This window comes from Bombus huntii, chromosome 12, assembly GCF_024542735.1.
Source record: "Bombus huntii isolate Logan2020A chromosome 12, iyBomHunt1.1, whole genome shotgun sequence".
In the NCBI taxonomy this organism is placed as follows: Eukaryota; Metazoa; Arthropoda; class Insecta; order Hymenoptera; family Apidae; genus Bombus; species Bombus huntii.
This window is the reverse complement of record NC_066249.1, coordinates 5,629,826-5,654,868: the sequence shown is the minus strand read 5'-3', so window position 1 is coordinate 5,654,868 and position 25,043 is coordinate 5,629,826. Positions and strand designations below refer to the sequence as shown.

The 25,043-nt window shown below is 40.6% G+C and overlaps 2 protein-coding genes across 6 annotated transcripts in view; one reads left to right on the top strand and one right to left on the bottom strand.

Annotated features, from left to right (window-relative positions):
• Positions 1 to 2,019: 2,019 nt before the first annotated feature.
• LOC126871704 (bromodomain-containing protein 7) lies at positions 2,020 to 8,198 on the bottom strand. Of its 4 annotated transcripts, none has more exons than XM_050630800.1 (4): positions 7,690 to 8,196; positions 5,874 to 5,984; positions 3,376 to 5,076; positions 2,020 to 3,271 (listed from the first exon to the last, which is right to left on the bottom strand). In XM_050630800.1, the coding sequence occupies exons 3-4, from the start codon at positions 4,964 to 4,966 to the stop codon at positions 2,613 to 2,615; spliced, it is 2,250 nt and encodes a 749-aa protein (XP_050486757.1). In that variant the 5' UTR covers positions 4,967 to 5,076; positions 5,874 to 5,984; positions 7,690 to 8,196; the 3' UTR covers positions 2,020 to 2,612. The 4 variants fall into 4 exon arrangements, with proteins under 4 accessions (XP_050486757.1, XP_050486756.1, XP_050486758.1 ...); XM_050630799.1 differs by lacking the exon at positions 7,690 to 8,196 and adding an exon at positions 6,581 to 7,548; XM_050630801.1 differs by lacking the exon at positions 5,874 to 5,984 and having other exon boundaries at positions 7,690 to 8,198.
• Positions 8,199 to 10,514: 2,316 nt separating this feature from the next.
• Positions 10,515 to 25,043, top strand: part of LOC126871688 (solute carrier family 12 member 4) — a 100,872-nt gene continuing 86,343 nt past the window's right edge. Inside the window, exons 1-2 of one of the 2 annotated variants that reach the window (XM_050630752.1) lie at positions 10,515 to 11,467; positions 23,667 to 23,729. In XM_050630752.1, the coding sequence (XP_050486709.1) occupies positions 11,392 to 11,467; positions 23,667 to 23,729 (139 nt within the window). In that variant the 5' untranslated portion in view covers positions 10,515 to 11,391. The remainder of the gene's footprint in view (positions 11,468 to 23,666; positions 23,730 to 25,043) is intronic. The other variant, XM_050630754.1, reaches the window with a different exon arrangement.

Below are 25,043 nucleotides of genomic sequence, written 5' to 3'. Positions count from 1 at the left end.
CCAGACGACACTCTCGAGTGCGTTCGTTTCGCCGGGAATTATTATGGCCCGTGTCACAGTTGGAGTGAGAATCTTAAATCGGCTCGTTTCCTTCACCGAAATCGAAATCGCGATCATCTTGAAAATCGTTATCAACGAAATACGCCGTCAAAATTGGCGTCTCGAAACGCCCGATTAAATTAAATCCCGGACCATGGAAGAAGGCAAACTTCGTTATCGGAATGTTTTATTTACGTTACGGCGTCGTGACGTCGAAATGAAATTTAAACACACCCGGGGATCTCAATCGTCGAATATCTCGCTTGATTACCGTTTCAGGAAGGAAACTCAAAAAAAGAAAAAAACGAGAATTTAACAAGTATCGTAGTTTAAATATTACGTTTCCCTATGGATGAAAAGTTTGATGTGAACTAGGAAGCGAAACGTAAGGAAATAATGTTAAAACAAACGGAACTCTGGAATATTTCACGATCGATTGGAGTGTTTGAAAACAAAATTGAAATTCGATGAAAAATTCCAATATTTAGTTTCAGCACGAAGCATTCGGCGAAAATAAATACGAATAAAAAAAAAAAAGTGGAACGAGACAACACCGAACACATTTGTGAAACTGTTGTCTCACGGTAATTTTTTTAATTTGCACGTTAAAACACTAATGGAACAATTAATCGGGCGTGCTAGCGGTAAAGAGATTTGGCCCGCAATAAACGTAGCTAATCGAGTTTCTAGTTTTCCGTACTCGAACTTGTCTATTTCGTTATAACGACGTAATTACAATGACTCATACTTATACCGGATGCGGGGGCACTTATACCACGCAATTTTCATATTAGCCTACGCTTTACCGGCGTAATCCTATTATCGAGCAACTACAACTCCCATACTTGCTACTGTGTGTTATTCCTATGCGCTCGTCCCTCGGAATATCGCATTACATCGCTGGAATCGACTAGGTCGCGAGCTTTGCGCTTCACACGTTGCGTAAATAACATTTCTCTACAATGCGAAAAAGGAAATATTTTCGCTGTTACCGCTAAAAAGCATTAGAGGATAGATTGTTTCCATTAAAGTAGAACGCGGTTTAGGGCTTTTCAAGTGATGCACCAAACATCTCGTGGATCTGATTATGAATTTCATAGAAATAGATTGGTGATAGTTTAAATCATAAAGATAATTGAAACGAAAATTGGAAAATAAGAACCTTATTTTATGTAAAGTGAACATCTCACACTACGCATAACCTTATTTCTATGTAAGATGTCAACGAAGTATATACACGATACAGAAAAAGTTTCAAAAATAATATAAAACAAACATATATAAAGAGAGAAAGAGATAATTACCTTTTTCGTTTCATGGTAGATGAAGGAAAATTGTTCACTCGTCACATCACAAATTACACACATTTGTAAGGAGACTTTTATTCAAACCAACATGGCGATCTTATGTTTTCGCGCGAGAAATTAAGAACAATTTGAATTCCTTCCTAGAAAGCCAATGATTGGTGGAAAAGTGTTCGCTGGCGCTACCGTACGGTAAAATATAGTACTAAATGCGCGAATTGTAGGTGCTAAAATCTGCGATATTTTAATGTTAAATTTCTTCATTAAATAAAAGAAAAGGTACTTTTCCTGCTTCTATGATGTTTGTCTAAGCCAGAAAAATATACGGGGTAAACTTTTCATATAAATTAACGTTTTAGCTTTAATTTTGCCATATTAATTTGTATTTGAAATACGCATTTCGAACAAGTGCCTATTCTATCGTCTCCCATCAATTTGAAATAAAATAGAAATGATAGGTGATAAATACATGATACAATAGTGTTTATACAATGGGCATTTACAGGTATTTAACGAACAAGATAGTGATATATAACGATTGACTATTATTTGCTGAAATTTTGTCACTTCTTTGCTTTTACTGCCATGCACCTTACACAAAAACCTTTTTTCATTTCTTGTTCTATTCTATTTTTTTTATAAATTGATCGATATAAAAAAATATGAAAGCTTGATCTAAAACTTAGAACAATATTTTTTATATTTATCATGAAATGTAAAAGAAAATACAAGAATTGTTTTTAAAAATACACTTTATGAATATTTACAAATTCGCATTTTTTCATTTTAAAATAGAAATGACAATTCATTATTTCATGATTTACTGAGTAATTTAACAATGGGAAGATTGAATTTCATATAAAGAGATTGATTGTATATTTTAAGAAAACCGTCTGCGTAACATTTTATCAGTAGTTAATTATAATTACATCTTGAACAATGTTTTTTAAAAATAAAAACAAAAATAATTGTATTAAAACATGTTCTTTCATGATTTCAATTGAACAATTTCACAGTGTAAGTTAAAATTTTATAAAGCTTCGTATAATATAATTTGTTACGCAAACTTCATAAATAATGTACATATATGTATATTTTGAAAGAAAATAACTGCGATGTTGATTGAAATACATTACGTTACACAATACCACCTCATTTATTAATTATGGTATTAAACTGACGTTAAATCTACTGTATATAGCTAATAAAATGTACAACCTATAGAAGGTAAATCTTAATAAAAACCATATATCTCAAGATTCGTACATACTAAGATTCGGATAAAATATCCTCCAAAGTTTTATCGTCATGGAGTGGTGAGTGTCCTAATGTAGGATCACTCTCTAGAAATTCTCGAAGCTCCGATTCTAAATCTGGTACCGCAGAAGTCTCTGACGTGCTCAATAAAGACGGAGGAGTCTGATTATGCGTCATTCCGATCTGTATCTGAATAGGTGCTTGATTCGTATTCACGATATTAATTGGTTGATTTTGTTGACTGGTTGGACTGAGTAAATTAGTATTCTGAATCGGTGACGGAGCCGATAACAGATTCGACGCGACTTGATTGTTACTAGTTTGCGATAAGAGATTGTTCTCCGCAACGATGGTTGGATTATGCGTGATTGGTTCTACTTCCATGGGTTCTGGCCCACCAAGAGGTGCTATGCCCATAGCTCTTCGCAAGCCGTCTACGGGAGCGATAGCTGAGGGAGGAAGTTTCTTCGCTATTTCCGTTAAATTGTCTGTGATTTTCTCGGCTATCATTACTTCCGCCTCCGACGCTTTAGTAACATTTGACAAATGAGCGGGCGGTGGAGCTGAGAGTCGTTCGTGCTGCACTTGCTTTAAACGACCTAACATCTGGGACGTATCGTCCAATCGATTCTGTAAAGTTGTACGCTCCTCGTTCAGCTTCAATTCCTCCTCTACAAAAAATAAAATACAATTACAGATGTTATTACAAGTAAATACCTATTTAGTACTAAGTAAGTTATTATAGATACTCCAATTTTTTCTAAAGTATAATTACCCATATTCTCCAAAAAATTAACATCAATTCCTAATTCTGACAATGTCTTCAGTTGGTCGATATCAACTTTAATATTGTCTAAAGTTGGGATATTGCGATTAACATCTTGCATAGGCTTCTCTAATAAATGTTTTATCTTTTCTTCTTCCTCTTTGAGTCTTCGCTTTTCCTCAAGGAACTTCTTAGTCTTTCTGTGATCTCCTCCTGTCAGGATATCCAACAGATCATCGACCATAGTTAACGTATAATCACAGTCTTTAGCAAAGTCTAATATGGATTCTGCATATTGTACAGCAGTCTCGTCGCCATATGTCTGATACACCAAGTCTGTTTCCTCCTTTGTCAGATTAGCGAACGTGGAATCGTAACTTGGAGCATAAGAACCAAAGGCACCGTAATATAAAGGTTTAACTGGTTTAGACATATTTCTCCTATCTTCTCGGAATCCTGCTAACGCTCCTGTACCATGATTCAATTTACCTATAAGCTGCACTAATGATACTGGTCTTTGATTAGTTCCTGGAATCACGCCGTCTCCCGGCACTATGATCTGTAAACTAGTAGTTCCGTCTTTCTTTTGTCTAAGGAAACCCATCTTGGAATTCAACCTTTTCAACGTTAACTTGTCCGATGCTACTTTCGCGGCTCCTCGGGCTTGTTTTAAGATTTCTTCCGGCGTCATATCATCCGGAATGGCTTCAAATTTACCTAAATTTGCTAATCTCATTTTCCTTTGGTTCTCTTTTCGAAGTTCTTCTGCCTCTTCGTTACGTTCCTCCTGTTCCCGTTCCCGTTCGATTTGTTCCTCTGTTACGGGAACGTCTGGATTATTAGGATCTTCAGTACCCAATTCAAACCCAAGCTCCTCTTTTGAGATATCCTGCATGTAAGTTAGTACAGGTCTTAATTGACGAAGCTTTTCAGGTGTAACCATTTTTAGGCCAACATGCAATAATTTCTTTGCTGCCTTGTAATAAATTGTATCTGGGTGGTTATAAGTAGTAGCGTTATCACACATTAGTTTAAAATCGTCTACGAATTCGTTTAAGTTTTGATAACTATTATCGTCTATTTTCTGCTTTATAGTACTAAAATCCATAGGATTAGTAATGATCTGAGAGTATCCAGGTGCAATACTATCTGTGACTGGCCAAGCAAAAAATTGCTGCGGGTCACGTTTCTCCATTGACCTAAGAAGGTGTTCCAATAGTCGTTGAAGAGGAGTACGTTCGGCAATTTTCCTAAGTACACAAGTTCTAGGTTCACGATGTGGAGAAAGAGAGTTAATATGGCTAGTAACACCAACTCGATGTTCCCCACTAGACGGTGGCCTTGGAGGTAACAATTGATGATTAGGAATCTTTTTAGGGATTTCTGCTAAACTTTCATCAGCATCTCCCACTGATTCTTGACTGGATTCCTCTCTTCTCCTCTTTTTATCTTTATGATGATGCTTGTGTCTTTTATCCTTCTTTTTCTTTTTCTTTTTAAGCTTTTTATGCCCTACGTATCTATCATATTCAGATTCTTGTGTTACAGGACAATTGAGACCCAACTGTTGTTGGTAGACACCCAAATGTTGGGATAACATTGTTGTCTGGCTTGGGGATTCGTTCCCGTATTCAGGAGTCCCACTGCTACCCCCAACCTTCAAAATTAATTTCAAGGTACGGGGTTTATCCGTGCTTGTATACTGCTCTTCTGTTAAAAAAGAAAGGGCAAATTATTTGCAAGAAATCAAGATTACATGTATATATATATACTAAATATGTATGAAGACATCAAAGCATTAAGCTATACATAATATCTAGTGCATGCAACAAAGATGTCTTGCAGAAAATCATACAGAAGTGCAGAATAACAGCGTAATAGTGTTGTAATGTAAAAATATGGTGCTAAATATTACATTAAATAATCTTGCAGGGTTATGAAAAAATAAGTATAATTTTGAATTAATAAAAATCTACAGGATATTAACAGAAAGGTAGAAGGAGATGTTGATAATAATGATAATAAAGATGATTTTATAACAGGACAGTGACCTTGTTTTCACATTCAACAAACTGGAAGCGAGATGGAAGTAGCTCGACTTAAATTAAATAAACCTTGATAGAGAAGTATGCAATAAAATAATTACTGTTGTATGTACCAACTGAATCTGCAGGAATAATCAAGGAAGGAACAACTTTTGAAATTGAAAATACCCCGTAACGAGGTAAAGCAAAAGCACATGGCCTTTCTGATGCCATAATACATAACAGCCAGGGAACTAAGTGATTGAAGTGCAACAGATATCCTATGTATCCCAGATGAATATCCACAAAATATTTATAGCAAAAAATTGTAACAAATTTGTCTCATCACAGATCTTGTTGCACTTCAACTAATTTTAATAGACAAAAAAGAACTAAAAGGGGTTGGGACATCTGAGTAATTTTGGAAGCACAGCTAGTTTCTGTCGTGCAACCAGTCCATGTCTGTTGTTACACGTCACTTACTTCCACGTCGCACCTGTTGCTATGGAACCTTCGTTTATACTTTTGAATCCACCTTACTTCTACTCCAACCTCACTCTCAGTTTGTCCGTGGTGAAAACGTAGTCAACATTCCTGTGCATCATTAAACTATGAGTATAAAAAGGATTCCAATGAAAATGTTCAAGAATTTCAACCAATTAAGGTCCTCGTACTGTGTCAATCTCCATACCTTGAGCACATTTGTATTTATGGATGATCTTTTCATTTGAATCCTCAGATAATCGACACAAATGTCAACACTATAGAATTACATTCAGTGAAATATTCCAATAATATAAAAATCGACAAGTGATAACAAGTAGAGAAACATTAAAAATGAGAAAAAATGAAATATTGATGAAATCAAAAATACTCGTTGCTACGATCTACAATGTGAAAAAGAAAGCTCCAAAATACTGTATACAACAAAAACACCTGATAACGTGGCAACAAACTGTCGCGATTATGAATCGATTAACAAATGTAAAAACAAATATTGCAGTGGAACGATGATCGAAGCGCGTTTCGTATTTTGCTAGAAACACAGTGTGCGGCATTTTGTACTGTTCAAAACGCGGAACATAATAATGTGGCGACCTATGATGCCATTGATGATGTTAAGGAATAATTAAAAGTGATCAGAAATGATAAAACGATCGAGATACACCGGATTTAGTCCTGATCCTCACCTTCGTGCCTTTCGCGCTTGTGCTTTTTATGCTTCTTCGAGCCCATGGTTTGCACGTTGGCTCACAGCCTGATAGAATATTCTAACGATAAATAGTAAACACTACGTCGTAAACCAGTACGGAACGCGGTTTGTGAGAGTACCGCGCTCCGTTACATGCATAAGCAATACGGCGGCAGCCATTGAAGACGTCACAGAACTCCAAGCCCTGCCAAGCCGTTATGGTGGATGCATGTCTTTCGTTCCCCCGGTCCAACGTTTATTCGCCAGCTGCCCTGTCATGGCGACGCGTCGTTCGAAGAAGCGCGTGTTACGAATGCGGTCGAATATAAATTTATCATTTTCCACTTACATTAAAACATTGAAAATTTTATTTCACACTTTCCAAGATACTCTCTTTGTAACGCTGAGCAGGTAACAAATTTTTTTTCTATATCAACAAATTAATTACGAAAAATTTAAATAACAGCAGCGTACCTGAATATTTTGAAATATGTAGAGTGAAAAATTATAAATTATATTTGTAGCTTTAGATTCGAACTAACATTAATTTACACTTAATTTCTAATTTTATTGTATTTAACTAAACTCTATCCTGTTTCGAAATACATACAATAAATATCAAAAAATTGAGCCATAATATTTTCGACTGCATCTAATTAAAAAGAAAAAGCACTCGATATCGAATCTAAAAAGATGATTTACTTCGTTAATTCTCTGCAACTGAAAAAGTAATGGAACCTAATGGAACAAAAAAGCTCAGTCGCTTTATAGTAAATCGAATTTCACGAGCAAACACGATGGCATTCTCAATAATTACACTAACAAAATCACAAGTTTTATAGATAGAAAATTATTTCTGTCGGAATAGGATTCCATGGCATCTGTAACTTCTACATACACAGACAATCCAGGGAAACATTGTGTATGGAGCTTTAAAGGCGAAAGGCGCTTCCTAACCTACAAAAGACGCTTGAAGTAGTAGCACTTACCGTACACCGAGGAACGAGACACTCGACCGTATTCACAGACACGCTTTACCGTACAAGATTGCCCCACTAAATGAGCATACACTATGGCGAATTTTTATTGAAATATCCAGCAACTTACCGCGGCGTCGACGAACCCAGCCGCGATGCAATTAAAGGGGCAAACGATCAGCTGTTTCGGTAAAACGTCGAGCGGAACAAAGAGAGAAAGAGAAATGTGCTTTCTCGGTGGCTCCGAAAAAAATTCACGCACAACAGCACAGATGTGTCGTCTTCCCCTGCATTACACTGTATCTCGAACGTTAAGGAGCATCGACCAGCCAATTCCTGTTTGTGCCTCCCTTCGAATCTCTTGTATTCGTTCGGAGTACGCCGAACAGAAGCTCGCCGACCTTAAGTGAACAAGGATCGGAAAATTCCCGACGTTTCACTGACCTCTGATTCCTTTCAACATCTTTATTTTACGTTTTATTATCACCAAACATGTACATTGTCCTTGATTTTAACATTTTTCGCTATTTAAGTTAAGGATGCAATAGATATTTGGACATTGAATTAATGCATTGAAACCGAGTAATCGATAAGCTATCTGCGGCACTCGAATCTGCTGCGCTTTTGAAAATATGTCGCACACAGGGCACTTATATATGTATATACATATATATCTGTATATATATATATATATATATATATATAGATATAGATTGTCGAGACGAACAGAAGCAACGATAGTGACAATGGATTTGCATTATCAATGGAACGCGAAAATACGCGAAAGCCGGGGACTTCACGGATTCTAGCTTAAGCCTAGCTTCTGCACTAAAGTAGCGCACTTTACCGATCTCCATGCATTTGAAATGCTGATGCGATTTTTCTTTCGATTAAAATGGCTTACGGACGTATGATGTCGGATCCTAGGTTTGCTAATATCCAACTACTTGTCACGAGCTTCTTATATTTTGCAGCGTCGAGTTTAAAGTCGTAAATCGTGACCTCCTTACAGAGGAAGATAGTTGTGCGAAAAATAAAATACATCGCAACGTGCACATAGAAGCACAATCCACCTTCAGTTACACTTCTATTTCTCTCTGTGTTAGTCTTTATAAAGAAGAGACGCTTCTTGAATATCGGTCGTTGGATAGTTTTTCAATTAACACAGAATAGCTTTTTCTTGCCGTTGATAGTAGAACAAATTTCCGAGACTCTCAATCAAATGTTCGTGATATGCACAACCTTTGAAATCTACACGCCCTTCAACGTCATGTTGCTCTTTCAAGGGCCGTATATCACTAGCAACATTCACGGTATCGTCTCGTTGAAATGCCGCTAAATTGAGGTAACATTTCAATGGGTAATTAAATTGTACGATACAAAGAAAGACCAAATTGTGTCCGATAAGAATTCAGCAATTTAGAATAAACAGCATGTTGTAATTTACGATGTTGAACGAAGCGATAAGTATACAAAACATAATGTCAGATAGATAGTAACTTCCACTTTCATAGTTTGGCTTTATTTTGCAAATCAAGATTGTCTGTCTGTGTATCGTTAACCCTTTGGGAAGGATTCGAGATGCAAAACAGTGCGCGCAGTGGAATTTTCCCGAAGGAGAGGCTTCCGTTTCCTGCTGCCACCTAGAACAGGATACAGGCAACCGATGAAGTTGTGTGATTACTCACCGTATTGTGGAGGAAAATGTAGCAATTCGGTTACAGTTGTGTTATCACCGTAGCATAACAGCGTGACTCTGAAATACAGGATACTCATGCCTGCATACAATGTATAATGCATTCACGTGATTCATGGGAGCGTATATGTGTATGTACCTTTGAATAATCAGATATAAATTTTGCTCTTTGCAGAATTTATGCGTTATGATCGTTTTTCGATCATCGATCGATTCTGAGTGTTAACACGCTCGATAATCACTTCAATATCTGGCAGATAAAAATCCAATTGGTAATTACCCGTTTAAGTATTCCGAGGTGCACTTAAAGAGATTCCCTGATAATCAATACTCACGCGCCAAAGTCCTTTTCGGTTTTCCTGCGGCGAAACCATGGCTGCATATCCATTTGAATTGTAAATACGTATCTGTATACATAAAGGCCGGAAATGAAAGCGGCTCATTTTCGTTAGGGACATTGACCACGAGTATCGAAACTCGAGAAATTCTCTTTGGGATCTTCTTTGTCAAAGCGCGAAATTGGCAAAGGAGGATGGCATATCGTGATGTAGTTACGGTCCTGGAAAAAGCCGGTGCGGATGCACGCATACACGTGGCCGCGCTCATGTATCGTTCGTGGCAATAACTCCACGATTTATTGTCGCGCACGCTTTGTCAAAAGTTTCGAGTATATGACAATTGGTAGGACAAACTGTATCGTAGTTGTAGCTGTATGTCGGAGATTAATAATTTCGTTCTGAATTGGTTATGATTAAATTAATTGAATTCCGGTAATTTGCAGGAGTGATATAATTCTAGAGAAAGAAGATTTTGGAGCGTAGCCAAGAAACGTAGGATAACATTCGACTTTCCTCTACTTTTATCACGTTTAAACCATCTCAGAACGATCTTACGACTCTTTTTTATAATAACGAAGGTCGTATAACCTTATCGTTTATACTCTGCTTTTTATCTTATCCAAACGTGATCTTTCGAATTGCTCTTTAACAAATACTACTAATTACCGCTCCACATATTGATTCGGAGTAGTCATATACTTTGTTCCAAATTATAGTTTGGTCGGAAAGTTCTATCTCAAAATTTTGATTATATATTTACAACTTTATTTATTAACATAACAACCTTCCCAGTACAAGAAATTAACATGTTAATATCTTTCAGGTTTTCAGTGCCCTGGCAACGTAACGCCCCTCCTACCATCGTTCGATGAAGGCCAATGGCGGACTAAAGAGGGTAGTTTCGCGATTGGTACGATCCTGGGGAAAGCCGGTTGCATGCACGCACACGTGGGTGCTCTGGTTGCGGCGCTCGACAGTCGGCAAAAGCGTTCTATCGAGGGGCCCCCTGGCGTATACGCGTGCACACACGCGTGAGTATCTTACACATATAAAACAGCCGATCAGACTGAAGTCACGAGTAGAGTCCTTGTGTCAGCGCAGCAGGCACAGACGGTATCCCAAACGGAGTGCGGTCGTTGCTCACGAAGAAGCGGAAGAAAGACAGAAATAAGGATACACATAGAGACGTGTCCTAACACGCGGATCTGTGGAGAGTAGTGTACCCCTCCGTTGGCGAGTTTATGGGCGAGCAGAGGCGGCGTTATCGCATACAGCACGCGTTGCACGCTCGTCCGGGATTCAGCACCGAGCGGCTCGACAAAACGTGCGAGACACGAGACGCGAGGCGCGGCTGTGGCGTACACACATCCGTAGGTGTGATAAAGACATTCGATAGAGAACACACGAACGCACACTCTCGTTTCTGCAATTTCTGTTTCTTTCCCACCTACGATCATTTGTAGTTGCTACGTTCTCCCTCCCTTTCGTACTCGCTCTTTTATTGTCCCTCTTGCACGCTCTGTGTCTGGTCGGCTGTCTGTTTCTCGTGGTGTTGTCAGTGGCACACAGTCACAGCACGGCTACCAGAAGCCTGTAACACCGCACCGGCGAATGGAGAACGCGTTCACCAATCATCGTAAACGAAAGTGCGGGTGTTTCGTCGTTAACCAGCATCCCCGGCTAACTTATTGCGCGGTTCGCGTTAATCGAGAATAAACGGTGTGCGCATCGAGCAATCGGAGGTGAAGAGATTGTTTGGTGTTGTTTTGGTGGTGGTGTTCATTGAGGATAACGAAGAATGGATCGTTTCCGAGTTACACCGGCCAATAATACGTCGCAATACGCGCAGCATCAACAACCATCGCTGGACTATGGTAAGTGCTTGTTTTTATTTAGTTTTTTGCTCCGCACGTGTTAAACTCCAAAAGGTTAAACGTACAAGTGAACGCGAGAGAGTTGCTTCATTTACGATTATGCTCGGATATGCATGTCGCGTTATACGAGAGAAATTTTGCAAGCGATAATCCAGCTACCTGTTCAAAACATGCACACACATACGCACACGCATGCGCGTGCATACATAATACCCCATAATTTACATATCCTGGAGCAATCGACTAAGGCTTCTCTGAGTAGTTTTCACCAATCTCACACGATTGTGCTGAGTCGTTAACGTAACTATAAATTTGCGCAGAAGACCGAATATTTTCTATTTTAACGGCATTAAAAATATATCCGTTGAAACGTTGAACAGAGTTCCACTCTGTTAAAGGTTTTCGCGTCAAGGTCGATCGATCTTCGCGGAGGCCCACCACCAGCAGGCATGGCGATAAATTTCTGAAATGAAACGATTAATTAAGAAAATTAGTCCCTTCGTATTTTGCATCCAAACTTCTGTCAGACAATCTCGATACTGTTATTTGCGAATTTAACTTCTTCGCTATTGACTAGATTTCTTATCTATCGGTTCGAGTCATCCCCAAGATCGAAAGACCGGTATCTTTCCACTTCTTTTCTTAGCAAGAACGACGATAGTTCCTATTCGATATAAATAATTCCTCTTACATTTGAATAATTATTCCTCGAAGATATTCAACTTGAAAGAATCGAACATTGGCTTGAAAACAAACATGGAAGACGCGCGAAACTTGGCGCCTACACATTATCATCTGTATTAATTTAGAGGATGGTTAAACAAGTTTAAAATGACCGATGGCTATCGACGCGACGGCTGTAACCGCAAGTTACGCGTCCACGCAACGCAACACCATGTCGGTTCGGAGAAACCAGTCCAGTCCAACGTTGGATATCGTCGTGCTACACATACCACGCTATCGTGACTCCACCAGGCGCCTGGATACACTGACGGCATCGCGTTACCGATTTCCAGACGTTTTCGCGCTGACTAAGCGACCTTCAAGGTTTTGTTTCGTTTACCGATCGGTTGATCTACCTGCTGTTGACTTTTTCCGGCTTATTTTGCAAAATTACGGTTCGTCGCGTGTCCTTTAACTATCGATCGGTTAGACGCTTAATAATTCTACGCGACCGTGTTTCGTAAGTCAGTGTTTTATTGGAGAACGATTGGTATTTCATCGAGAAGAGATTCTAACTCTGGACCTTGACGTTTTACGTACATGCGTGGCTTGTCTATTTTCGTTCGGACGTTTTCCAAAGGCGTGGTCGTCTCCGAATAGTCAATATCCACGATCGCGGTAGATTTGCATAAGAAATTGGACGTTTGATGAAATCAGGAAATTATTACGTATCACGGAGGTAGAAGAGTGATGCTTCTTTGTGGCGTACCTATACCTAATTCGATGCAGCCGCATAAGCGGTTCCCTAGGGATCTGATCATTCGTGGATAATTAGCTACGTTTCCTTCGTTTATGTTTTCTTTCGTGGGTGAAACGTTGAGAATGTAAAAGACAACCGAGGGCAAGTAACGTGGTGATTTGTAAAGCAACGACAAACGTATAGAGAAACGCTTATTCACGTTTTCGCCATTGTCGAGATATACAGAATGGCGGCTCCAAAAATAAAATATCGATGTAACGCCGCAATTGTCAAGGTCGACCACCTTGGTCTTTTACCCAAACCACCGAGATCTGATTATCGAGTGTCAGTGTTTCTCAATAGCGTTAGATCGGCGATAGAAAGAAGCCTCAACGCGGAGAGTTATGTAAATGATCGCTTCGATTTCGAATCACAGGCAGAACTTAATCGCTCGTTTCGTGTCACCACTGTCGCGAATTCGTCTCTCCAGACAAATTATCGTTGCGTAATCCTCGCGAACTGTACTTTGGTAACGAGAGGAGTTGTAGAGTTATTAATCCCGTTCCCTGCGACTCTGGCTCCTCGAGATAATTAAACGTATCTGCCGATAAGTAACGCTTACCAACTTTCCGACAAGTTTCGCGAACCTGCAATTATTACCAAATACAAGTCGACTCTACGATCTCCAAATGCATCAACTACCAATTATCTCCGTCATTAAATCGTCTTTATTGCCGCTTTCTTTCGGCTATCGCTTCCACTGCACTTTATTCTCCACGCTACCCCGAAACATTATCTTCATCTCTCTGATTATGAGACGACCATGAACGACACGCAAAAGGGTCTCTTTCTCTCTTTTAGTTACCATTGAACAGTAGTGGCTCGCATGAGAACCACTCGTAGTCTCTCTAGCTGTTGGATGGCTGAAGTTCGTCGACGAGAAACCCAACTGTTCACGGCGGGGTAAAAGGGGCAGCTGCATCCCTGCTACAAAAGCCGAGGCAACGAGGGGTCGATAATCACGCAACCCCACTCTACACGTTGTATTTCGTTGCACGGTTGTCTGCGATTCATACACGAGCTGGACTTGTGCACTTACCTTCCTTCTCTCTCGATCTACCGATTCCTCTTTCGCTTTCCCTCTTTCGCTTCATCCCTTTCGCTCTATCATGTGTTCCGTTTGTCTATGAACGACACGCGTTAGGCGTCGAGGAAATCTACGTGGACATCTAACGTGTGACAAGCGCCGTGTAATGAACTTGTTCGAGTGTTATTGCTTGTTAAGACTTAATCGTAAACCGTGGTGAACATGGTAGTCCTTCGTCTTGTTCGCGAATATAGCGACTTTAATTAGCCAGAAAAATAACATCGTGCTTAATTGTATAAATGAAACACGCGTATTATCTTGGTAGAGCGAGTTGTTTCGAAGGGAAAGAAAGTTTGAATCGTGGAATATCGACGAGTAAAGTGTCAGAGTACGTGTTGCCGTTGGATTGCACTCTGAGGTCACGTGTTCCGTGAACGTACACGCGATGGGCGACATCATATTTTCTCTGTTCGTAGATTTAGCAGATAAATCTGTGGATGTTGACGCCCATCCCTGTTAGAAACATGTACCTTTCTCGGAAGCAAGTTGCTCCATTACGACAGAATAGTCAATATATCAAATTTTTCGATCATATCTACAATTTTGAAATGGATTTGTTACGAAATAGAGTAGAAGTTCTAGTTTGCTATCTTCGAGACTTCGAGTTGAACGAACTCGAATCGAATCGAGCGAAATGCATGTAAGATAGGAGAAATACGATTCAGATTATACCAAAACATTTATCACGCGAACGTTTCTCCGGATTCGTTCTCCTCGTCGAGGGGTAAGTAGAAGCAGTTTCGCGCAATATATCGTGTCTTTTGTCGAGGTGTCATGCGAGAGACGTGGCGCCCTCAAACAACAGAAAGTAGAACGTGTGGCTTTAGGCATGGTAGAAACCCTTTCTTAGCTGTATTCAAGCTACCTGGCGTGGAGAACAATGTCGTTCGAATCCCCTTTCACAAACGACTCTCTTTTACAAGATTCCTACTGTTGGAAGAGGGATGACTTTATTTGTTTAACTTAACTATGCCAAAACTTTTATCATATCCGCTCAAACGACCGATTAAATGATTTTACTCCGTCGAAGGATTATTTTCTTACAAATACGGAGCTTTTAATTTATCAAATAATTAAACAGGCTTCCCAGAAGTAATTTAACTTTAATAGTAAACCTTGAGGCATCAATTTGAAAATCAACAAACACCATATTGTCAAAATTAATTCAACCCTCAAAATCCATGAACTCTGTCTCCTTAATCGAACACACGCTCAAACATGGTTGTGTGTACTTGCCGCTGTGTCCTCAGAGCGGCTTTTGAGCAGCCTGTTTCATAATAATTAATTAGTTCGACCTTTACTCGCTAGCCAGTGCTGTTAGATTGGAACGCAACACGGTCTGTTCACGACTGTCCACTAATCCTCAGAATTTGCTGTTTAATCCAACGTGTCCGCAGTGTATTCTCCATCTTCGCTGACGATTTTCATTGTAACCTTCCATATTCCTCTGTTACGTGCTAACTGACTTTGACACGCTATTTTCGGCTTTTGGACGTTCTACGTTTTACACGCAGAGTAGATTGCTTAATGTTTGAGACGAGTCACGAGACTTCATCACTGTCACTTAAAGCAGAAATCCACGTTACAAAGTGTAAGGAAACAGAGGTATCTTGCATGCAAAGAGCAAAAATAAAACGATGGATTACAATAACCGATATAACAATTGCCCGCTCGTGTCATCAGATTCCGTGGATCGCGACGAGACACCTTTCTTAAGGAATCGTCAGGTGTCGCAGAACAAACAAAGCTCTCGTTTATTCCACCGACGTAGAATTTCAATGACTGTTTGACGAATGGTTTCTCGAGGTGTTTTACAACTTTTTTAAAGTATAGAGCAGACAGTGCCTCGGGGCACTGGTCTCGTACGCGATTAACAGCGTTCCTCGGGAGGAAAGAAAGATGGAAAGAGGAGGCGGCGGCGAAAGGAGAAGAGCGAGAAGGAGGAGGTGAACTAACAAGAAAGCTCTCCGCTATGTCCGCATAAATGAGGCACGTTTTAACAGATTTTTCGCTTTCAGATCGTAGATGGCATTGTGTATCCAGCGGTATCGTGCGCGTGTGTTCACGCCTGAATGTATTATGCATACACGTCTTTCCAGCGACGTATGACGCGGCGCCGCGTCGTATTACGGAGACGTAGTTCAGACGTTTTGCCAGCCATGGCAGCGTGCCAGACCTCACAGCCCTACAGTCTCCATTCCACTGCCTATGTGTTTATCAACAGAGAATTATGCCAACGTCGACCGTCGACTATACGAACCCATGGTCCAGCCTTTTGCCGACGCCACGCGTTTCGAGCGTTCCCAGCTTATCCGTGGAAAGATTATTTTCAGATGCCCAGTTCTTTTCAATCGAGCTCCTTCCCTCCGTTCAGTTCCTCGTTTCTTTGTAGCGCAGACTACTTGGAGAACGTGTCACGCGATTGTGAGCCTGCAAATTTTTCAGAAGATTTTGTTGCGCGTAGAGAATGTTGTTTTAATTTATCGTTGAACTTTTTCTCAGGGATTAACGAGTGGAATTTTTAACGTAGTCGTATCTGTTAGTAGAAGTGGTTTGAAAAATAAGCAAGACAATTGAGAACCATGCTTGGGCTGTATAACTTCCTTTCTCGTGTATTTAAATGAATATAAGAGCTCGAAATATGATGTACGAGCGCGTATAACAGAGAGAGTTACTCGAGTTACTTATTCGCCTAGGAACTTTACAATGTTGCGAACAAAACTCCTTCCACTCGATACCTCCGAAAGAAAGAAAGAGAGTTATTTTTCAAAGTTGCCAGTATGGAGTAACTTGTTCTTCGATAAATCTTCATTCGCGGAGGGAATTTGTGGAAGCTCTCGCGAGGCATTGAAATCTCGAAGGAAACAGTTTTGTAAAGCGTAACAGCGCTCGTGGGTCGCGCCACTTCCCTTACAAATACGATATATCCGGTGTTCGTTTATTTGGTCGTGCGCTGGATTATTTCGGGAAACTACGATGTTGCGAGGTTGGCGAGCATTCTACTTGGCGTGTTCTGTTCCAGCATTCCCTTTGTCCGTTCCGTGACACCAAGTTCTTCGAAAACTCATCACCAATGAATTCTCAAAAGCGCAGCTCTTCGCGCTCCACCATCGTAAACGCTTTTGTTCAGAACGCGCTGGATCTGGGTCGTTCGTCTCTTTCGACGAGATCGTCGCGAGAAATTTCACGGAATTTTGTCTCCTTGTCGATGGAAAGATTCGAGTGACAGATAGCGTCAACCTTCGGTTATTTAAAGAAACACATAACTGTACATCGCGACGCTATCCGAAGTTCCGTGTTAAAAGGCTTCCGAAATTCTGCCGTTCAAAGAATTTTATGTACGTCTAGATAGCAGAGAACGATTTGAGTTTTAATTTTCATTCGACGAATTTTTGTCAACTATTTTTTAGTTTTTTCGGATGCTGAAAAGCTCATCCTCGATCGCGAGTCGAACACGCTTATCGATCACAGGGTAAATCGGCAATCTTGAGAATCTGCGAGAACGGCGCACTTGCCATAAATCTCTTTCCTTTTCTCAATCTTTCTTCTCATCTTTTATTTTTCTTTCGCTCAATGCCACCCTCTATAGCTTTCTCTCATTCCTCGTATGTCCGTTCCTTTCGTCCATTCGCTCTATTTTTACCCAACTTTTATTTTCTCATATTTGCACACATCATAATCATTGTCCGATGCGCAATACAGCGCATAGTAGACGAAATTATATAACAGAAAAATTGTGAGAACTCTTAGCTTCGAGTTCTATTCTAAGCTTGGAGATCCGGTCTCTCTCGTACGATCGTTATTGGTATTACTTCGAACACTTTTCTATAAAATCTGTTGTTCGATTGCAGAAAATATTGTCTTTTATATAATCTAATAAAAATAATATTCCCGAGACATCGCCATAAACTTTCCAAGTATAAGAACGATTTACTCCTGAAAACGATAGATCGCTCTATAAAACGATCACGTTCTCGTAAATTTGCCAACAGCTGCCGGTTATGCTTTCTCCGCTTGTTCGTGTATCGGTATCTTTCCGTGGATATATTTTTAAGTTTATCCTGGACGTGATAGACGCGGCTGGAACGGAACAAAAGCAGCCGCTGCCACGACAGTTGGCGTAATTCAGATATTAATACACGACCGTCTGCCTGGACACAGGCTGGGCTGTTTCTCCTCGAGAATTTGTGACGTATCCCCGGGAATAAATGTCAATTGACACGCCGAGCTCTCGGTGGAACGATCTTTCCCACAGCTATCTGCTTCGTGCAACGTCCAACCGCTCTTACGTCGTCGCTCGCTCCAAAGATTCATGAATGAAACAGCCTCTCGGTTCGCTTCGAATTTACAAACGAAATTGCCTGGAATCGTTTAATTTAATGTAACTAATTTGCGTCAATAATGATATCCAGTGGATCTTTGTTGTTTCTGACTCTTAACTGAGTAGGAATTATTTATCGCGATTGAAATTGATGTGCAGATAAATAAAGGAATAGCTAATTATAATTAGAAGTTACCAAATTCGGTTTGCATGGATACGATGATCGAGCAAATATAAATTAATGTGTTAAGTACTTAGTTGCGACGACACAGTGGCGGTAGCTAACGAATTAGCACGGTGAACATTTACGATATATTTTATTATAAATAGAAGTAAGTTTTCCTCTGTAAATATTTTCTTCGAATTTAATTACAAGTTTCATAATTTACGAAAATATCATCGAATTCTCGTCACGGAATTCTCGCGGTGAAATATCCCACGTTTCAGACGTAACACAATTGCAACGAAGATAAAACAACGCACAACTGTGCACACACTCAGTTGCACGGCGTTGCATCCATACTTGAGATATTTTCAAAGACCTGCAGGTCGAAGAGGATCGCAAACTTTAGACACGCGGTGTCCATTGATCCCTGACTTTTCAATTAATCGTTCTGCTCTTAACCACCCACGCAATCGCGGAAGGCGGCACGCTTTGAAGCCACGTTTCCATCGATTTATTTCCAACGGGCAAACGAACATGGGAAACGCGAATGGTCTTCGTGGAAAACGTGCACATTTGCAACACACGTCTTTGCGTTTCCAATCTGATGAACATGTTCAACCGTGCGTTAAACAGCCGTGTGAAGATAATCTGCACGGATTATTTAGTCGGACTGGATTTTCAGAGCTTCATAAATTCGTTGCTCTTGCTTTGAAATATTGTCTCGAAGTTCATTAATTTCTACCTTGATGATTTCTGTTTATTAGTGGCATTCTAATGAAATAAAAACGACAAATGAAAAAGGGGACATTTTCGATTCAACGTTATACGATCGTCGTCTCAAACACAAATAAAAAATTAATTAGAAATTAATCAAATCACGACGGTTTAACGTGTTCTAATTTTATAATTATAATAAAAATAAGTTTCTAAATTACCAGATAGTGAATTATAAATACGTACTTCCACTTCTAATCATCGTCTCAAAGAAATCAGAAGATCCAAAAAATGTATTAAGATGTCAGTTAAGTTACTCTTGTTAAGCGAAAACTACGTTTATGAGACATTTATCATCGTCGTGCTGTTCCACAATCGTCACAATGGCAAGCATGGTTTCCGCGAAGGTTGCCCCCGACTGGATCACGAACATCGACGTTTGATGAAGATTTAAGCGTTCAGGGTTTATTATTTAGCGAGAAAATTTCTCGGGCTTGCGTAAGACAATTGGAACAGGACGATACGCGGTCGAGACGTGGATAGGCACGCGCATAAGCAACACCCAAGCGCTAACAATTATTTTATTATTGGCCCAATTACGCCGTTATTGTTTTCACACACACGCGGCGTATCACTTAAAGCGGTTTGCAGCGGCTTCTGCAATCATCCGGGTGATTCAACCGGCTGGATTTTTGCGTTTCTTCGTCCGGTCGCCCATTGTCGCGTGCAACGCGTTTGTTACATGTGTCGACGCGAGAAAAAATTTCCACTGACGATTTGTTTTCGTACTCTCTTGAAGGATAGAGGGAGCTGTTTCTGAGAATTTTTTTACTCCGTTTGGGAAACTTCGGAGAGAGAGCCATTTTATTCGTTCTCCGTGTTTTCCTGTTGGAGATTTCATGTTTTCAAAGTCTTAAACCGTACTCGATCGATAAGAAGTTTCGGATAAATTGGCTCCTTCGTTACGTTCCTTGCACTGTTTAGGAGATAACGAGAAACGTGGATCGTTTAACTTCGAAAGTAGCCGAGAATTCGACAAAGCAAATTTCATGATCCTTGCGGTAAAACGGATCCCTGGAAATTGAGTTACGTTTAAAGCTTTTTATCCTCGTGTTTGAAGCTTTCCTTATAATCCGTCGCTTTATCGAGATATTCTGGCATTATACGTAAAGCAAACTTGAAAATTCTGATGGTGGTAGCAGTAAGTTCCGTGTGCCTACGATATTGCTTTCGTGTCCAAAAGCAATTTCGACTTTAGCCCCGGGAGGGCTCCCAGTTCCTTTTCCGGTGCATCAGACGAGAAACAGGACGCCAACGGTTGTGTCTCATTTTCCTGAGTAATATTATGCGCGAAAATATGCTTCTCATCTCGCGATGTCTTGACCGTATCCAAGACGGGCGACGTACTGCATAGAGATATATCTTTTTAATAAAAATTCAATTTACACGCAGCAACGAAGAGACAGGTACAAAATCAAAGTATCGATATCGACGATTAAATGAGTTTGATTAAACGAGCGAGGAAGAAGCTACGCGGGCCTCATCTTCGTAAGTGCACGTCAAGATTCGCGGGAAGAAAAAAGAAAAAGTTGACGACCCATTTTCTCTGTTTTAAATATCTGCCAGAGTTTGCTGGAAAACGTGCACACGTTTACGCCGCGGTTTCAATATTCATCAAAATCTGTCCAAGTTTCGTACGCTTTGCCAATGTTACACATTCCCTTGTACATCCCTTGATTCGCTTCCCCTTTATCCTCCGGCGAGATCTTGTCTCCCCCGTGACACCTGAATCTCAGAGAACCGAGGCACAATTCGATTACCGGCTTTCAGCAGCGTGTGTCGCGCCGCGTCGCCCTGATTCCCAAAGTTACGAACCTATTTTTCGCGATACAGGGGAACAGCAGCTTGTGACACGAGCGCAGATACCAATGACGAGAAATTTCTAGTCGCGTTTCTTTGTACGATGTCGTGCACAAGGAGGATGCGATATGACGTATCGTATCTGATATCGCTGTGAGAAATTCTTTCAAAGAGAATGGATGAAAATGTCTTTTTGCATTAGGGCTTGAATTTCTTTTCTACGGTCTACCTTCTATTTCGATGCAGCACCGTTATTTCTTACTTGTTCTGACAATGGGTAGAAGTAGGTTAATTCGAGTCTATTAATCAGCTACGTCCACTGAAAATTGAAACCGAATCACCAAAATGTCGTTGCTCGTTTCACCAAATCCTCCGGGATTTCTGACCCCTAAGAATTCAATCCAGACTTCCCCTAGCGTACGCCGTTCCATTAACAAATTACTATAATACGATTAGTCCGTGTAATACGTTGCTACATCGTGTAGCATTTTAACGTGCACCAATAATAATCGACCAGGCGAGGACAGTACGAAATGCGAAAAGTTGTAGGTTCCAAAGATCGAGATAACGCACGCGGGTGCAGTGTCACGTTCAGTGTCACTTTATCTTGCCGAGGAGGAAACGATGTCTGGGCTGATCTCCGTGGGCACCGAGTTCCGATGTCACGTTCCGGGGCTCGCTATCGCGAGCTGTTGATGAGCGTCAACACCGATCAGCAAACGAGCCTGTAATTTCGAGAATCAACGGGTGTCGCGTCGAATGTCGTTCGTCTTTCTATTTTCTATCGTATCGCCTACTCGTGTTGTATCTTATCGAAACTATCGTCGTGATTGCACTCGCAAACATCGAAATAGGTGTCCATCCTTGGTCCATTTGTTCGCTAGCTTCTTCTTCTTCTTCTTCTATTATAGTTCGTGTCTGCGTATATGACACACCTTGTAATCTTCGAGATCGAGTGTGACTTCTTGATGATCAAATGTAGGATACCTGACACTTCGTTTTCCTCTTTTCTTCTTTTACTTCCGCGACACGCTACGCTCGAGCAATATATCTTTTAACTCGCTACGTCTTATTTCAAAATTTCTTTTTACCGTTGGACTGCCTGTCACGTGTCACGGGTTTTCATGATTCATAGAAGTGTTTTTAAATTGATTCGATTCCCCCACACGCGGAGCATTAATGTTATTGCTTTTATCCGCTAATATCGCGGAAAGCTTTCGTCCGAGACAATGTTCCTCGCTCGATACCTCCGTTAAACTAATATTTTTCTCACATCTAGATTTTCTTATGGAAAACCGTGTAGAGGAAGTTACGTTTTTAATTAAAAAATTAGCCGGCGAATAAATGGTCGAAACATTAGTACGATGATTTAGATCAAAGGACACGTATCGAAATATATAAAACGTTTTGAAAGTAAATCTTCTAGATCGGAAATTTCTTGAGCGTACGATATTTCATAGAACACCAGTTGTGCCGGGGAAGCGTTTGTTTGGATAGCGGTATCAAAAAATTGATAACGACGAGCTCTCATCTTACGTCAAGAATTATTCGGTCGCCTGTACGCGTCGTGTAAATCTTCGTGACACCATCTTCATCATCTCCAGAGCACGCGCCGAACGCCACCAATTTCTCGTTTGATTTTAATACGAGTGGAAAGTATTCCGTGAGCTACCTCGGATGAAATTCGCCGTGCTGCAAAATATTTTCGAACGCCTTGTTTTTCAGTGTGCTTGAAATTCCAAGAGTTTCTACGTATATGCGAGTATAATTGGGAAAATATAATTTCTCTTTCTTCTGTTAGGCCAGCTTTTAACCTGACAATGGAAAAAGATCGATTTAACGTTGCGTGAAAGAAACGACGAACTACGTGGTGGATTAAACGTTCATAGAAAATTCACGGAAACTTTTTGAGTAATAAATACTGAAACGTAAGGAACGTGTGTCCTTCTGTTACGCTACTAGTACGCGTTCATATTTGTCGAGCAAAGAAGAAGAAGCTCAGAGGATTCTGGATGGTTTCAAGCGTATCAGAAGGAATCTGTACGCGTAACCGGGCGAAAATCATGTGAAAATCTTTGGCTGGTACGTGCCGGTTTAAAGGCTATCAAAACTACGAATGTCTGCACATGTTACGCGTTGCATAATATATTTTCAGGAGGGTCGTTTAAGATGGGTCGGGGGTGTACACGTCTCCGTTCTCCCTTCTGCACCCGCTCTGCCTCTCTGCCGGCAGGGTTTCATCGACCAATCGGTGTTGGGGTGGAGCTTAAACCGCACCACGGCGTCAGCAGCTCTTCTCTTTCGCGAAGGCCTTCCTCTGTTTCACCTACATTTACGCCTCTTGTGTCTCTACCCCTTTTACCTGGTCTATATACGGTTCAGAGGCTTTTCCAAGGCCCCTCGTCGATGCCAGTGCCGCTGCCGATCAAAATCAGCGATACGTGACTTCGATCGTCGACACCTTTTGGCTAATTTTTCTTTCTTTCTTTCCCCCCTCGTCATTACGTACGGTCCACTTCTCACTACGTGTGTCTATACTCGAATAATTAAATTGACGTTGAACTGACGGAAGGTGAATTTTGCTTTCAGATCCGCCACTGAATGGAGCCCAATTGGAGCATCAACATCTCGTCCCTAAGTCTGCCAGCGAATGTAAGTCGATTAAAATTCCTTGTTGTTGATTGCTTAATTGATAAACTAACATTTATTTCGTAAAAGATAAAGATTTTCTCGAGTTTCGGAATCACAGTACGAACAAAGACGATAGATATCTGGTAAAATTTTCTAGATAGGATTAACATTTGTATTTACTTTGTTCGGAAAATCGTAAAAAGAACAAACAAACGTTCATTCTGATTGCTGCAAAAGGTACTGTCTGCGTCTTCATTCGTCCCTTTATTCGTTTCAAACTTATCTCAGCCTCTTCTTCTCACCCTGGAACTCGTATTTTTCCGCACAAAGGGGAAACTAGGTAGACGTATATACGTAGTCAACATCTGATCTATACCCCGCTAGAGGATTTCCACGTGACTTTTCCATTCTACGGCGGCTGGATAGGCTCCGTGGAAGAGGCTTCGCCAACTTTCTCGTTTTCTCCCTTTTCTTTCGCGCCTCATTGTCGGGACGAGTTAAAAAGAAACTCCTCCGGCTGCATGAAGAGCAACGAGAGGCCGATCGATGAGAGAACAGAGGGATTCGTTATCATGCTATCCACCCTTCATGGTCGTAGCCTCCAAGGGGCCATTTTTCCTCGACTTATCCATTTATTCGATCTTCTGTGTGTGACGTCTAGGTCAACAATGATTTCTAGCGATCGCACTTTCATGCACCTTGGTCGTCTATCGAACGTCGATATCGAAAAATATCTTTCGCGATATTTCTGTGGCGCTGCAATTATTATTATCTTAGCAAAGTCTTGCCTTACCTTGGACATCGAGACGATGCATTAGTCCGAGAACGTATTTGTAAAAACAGAGAAATTAACATTTATCTTCGAACACGTATTTTTCAACACGTATCCCTCTAATAAATATAGGAGAACCGCTACATTTTATCAACTCCCATTGATATTATAATTATCTCGTAAAAGGCCGCTTTTTACTGTCCTAAGCGCGTTGCTGACAAGCTGCCCCGTCAGCTATCTGCAGCGTCACGCGCAGTCCCAGCGTATCAAATTTAAACGGGATCCCTTTTCCAACATTCTTTTTCCGAAACATTTTTCTCCGCATTCGACAGGAGACAGAAAAGAAAGAAAAAGATTACTGGACCAGCGATACAACGTTTCGCGTATTGTAGCTGTTATTTACAGTGACACTTTTTCGTGGCTGTTACAAAAGAAGGGAGTGGAAAGGGGTTAAGAACGAAAAGGAACCGCACGGGTTTCGGGTTACAGGAACCGCTTCTGACCCGAATCGGCGATTGTTGCTCGGTCACGAGCGATAAATTCGCGAGTTATATGGGGCACCG

What these genes read in the sequence shown, in the direction of transcription:
- LOC126871704 (XM_050630798.1), bottom strand. Translation starts at nt 6,626, where the DNA reads ATGGGCTCGAAGAAGCATAAAAAGCACAAGCGCGAAAGGCACGAAG. An exon ending in CAAGCGCGAAAGGCACGAAG is followed by an intron (nt 5,077 to 6,580) that starts GTGAGGATCAGG and finishes CTTTTTTAACAG; the next exon opens with AAGAGCAGTATACAAGCACG. An exon ending in TAATTTTTTGGAGAATATGG is followed by an intron (nt 3,272 to 3,375) that starts GTAATTATACTT and finishes TATTTTTTGTAG; the next exon opens with AGGAGGAATTGAAGCTGAAC.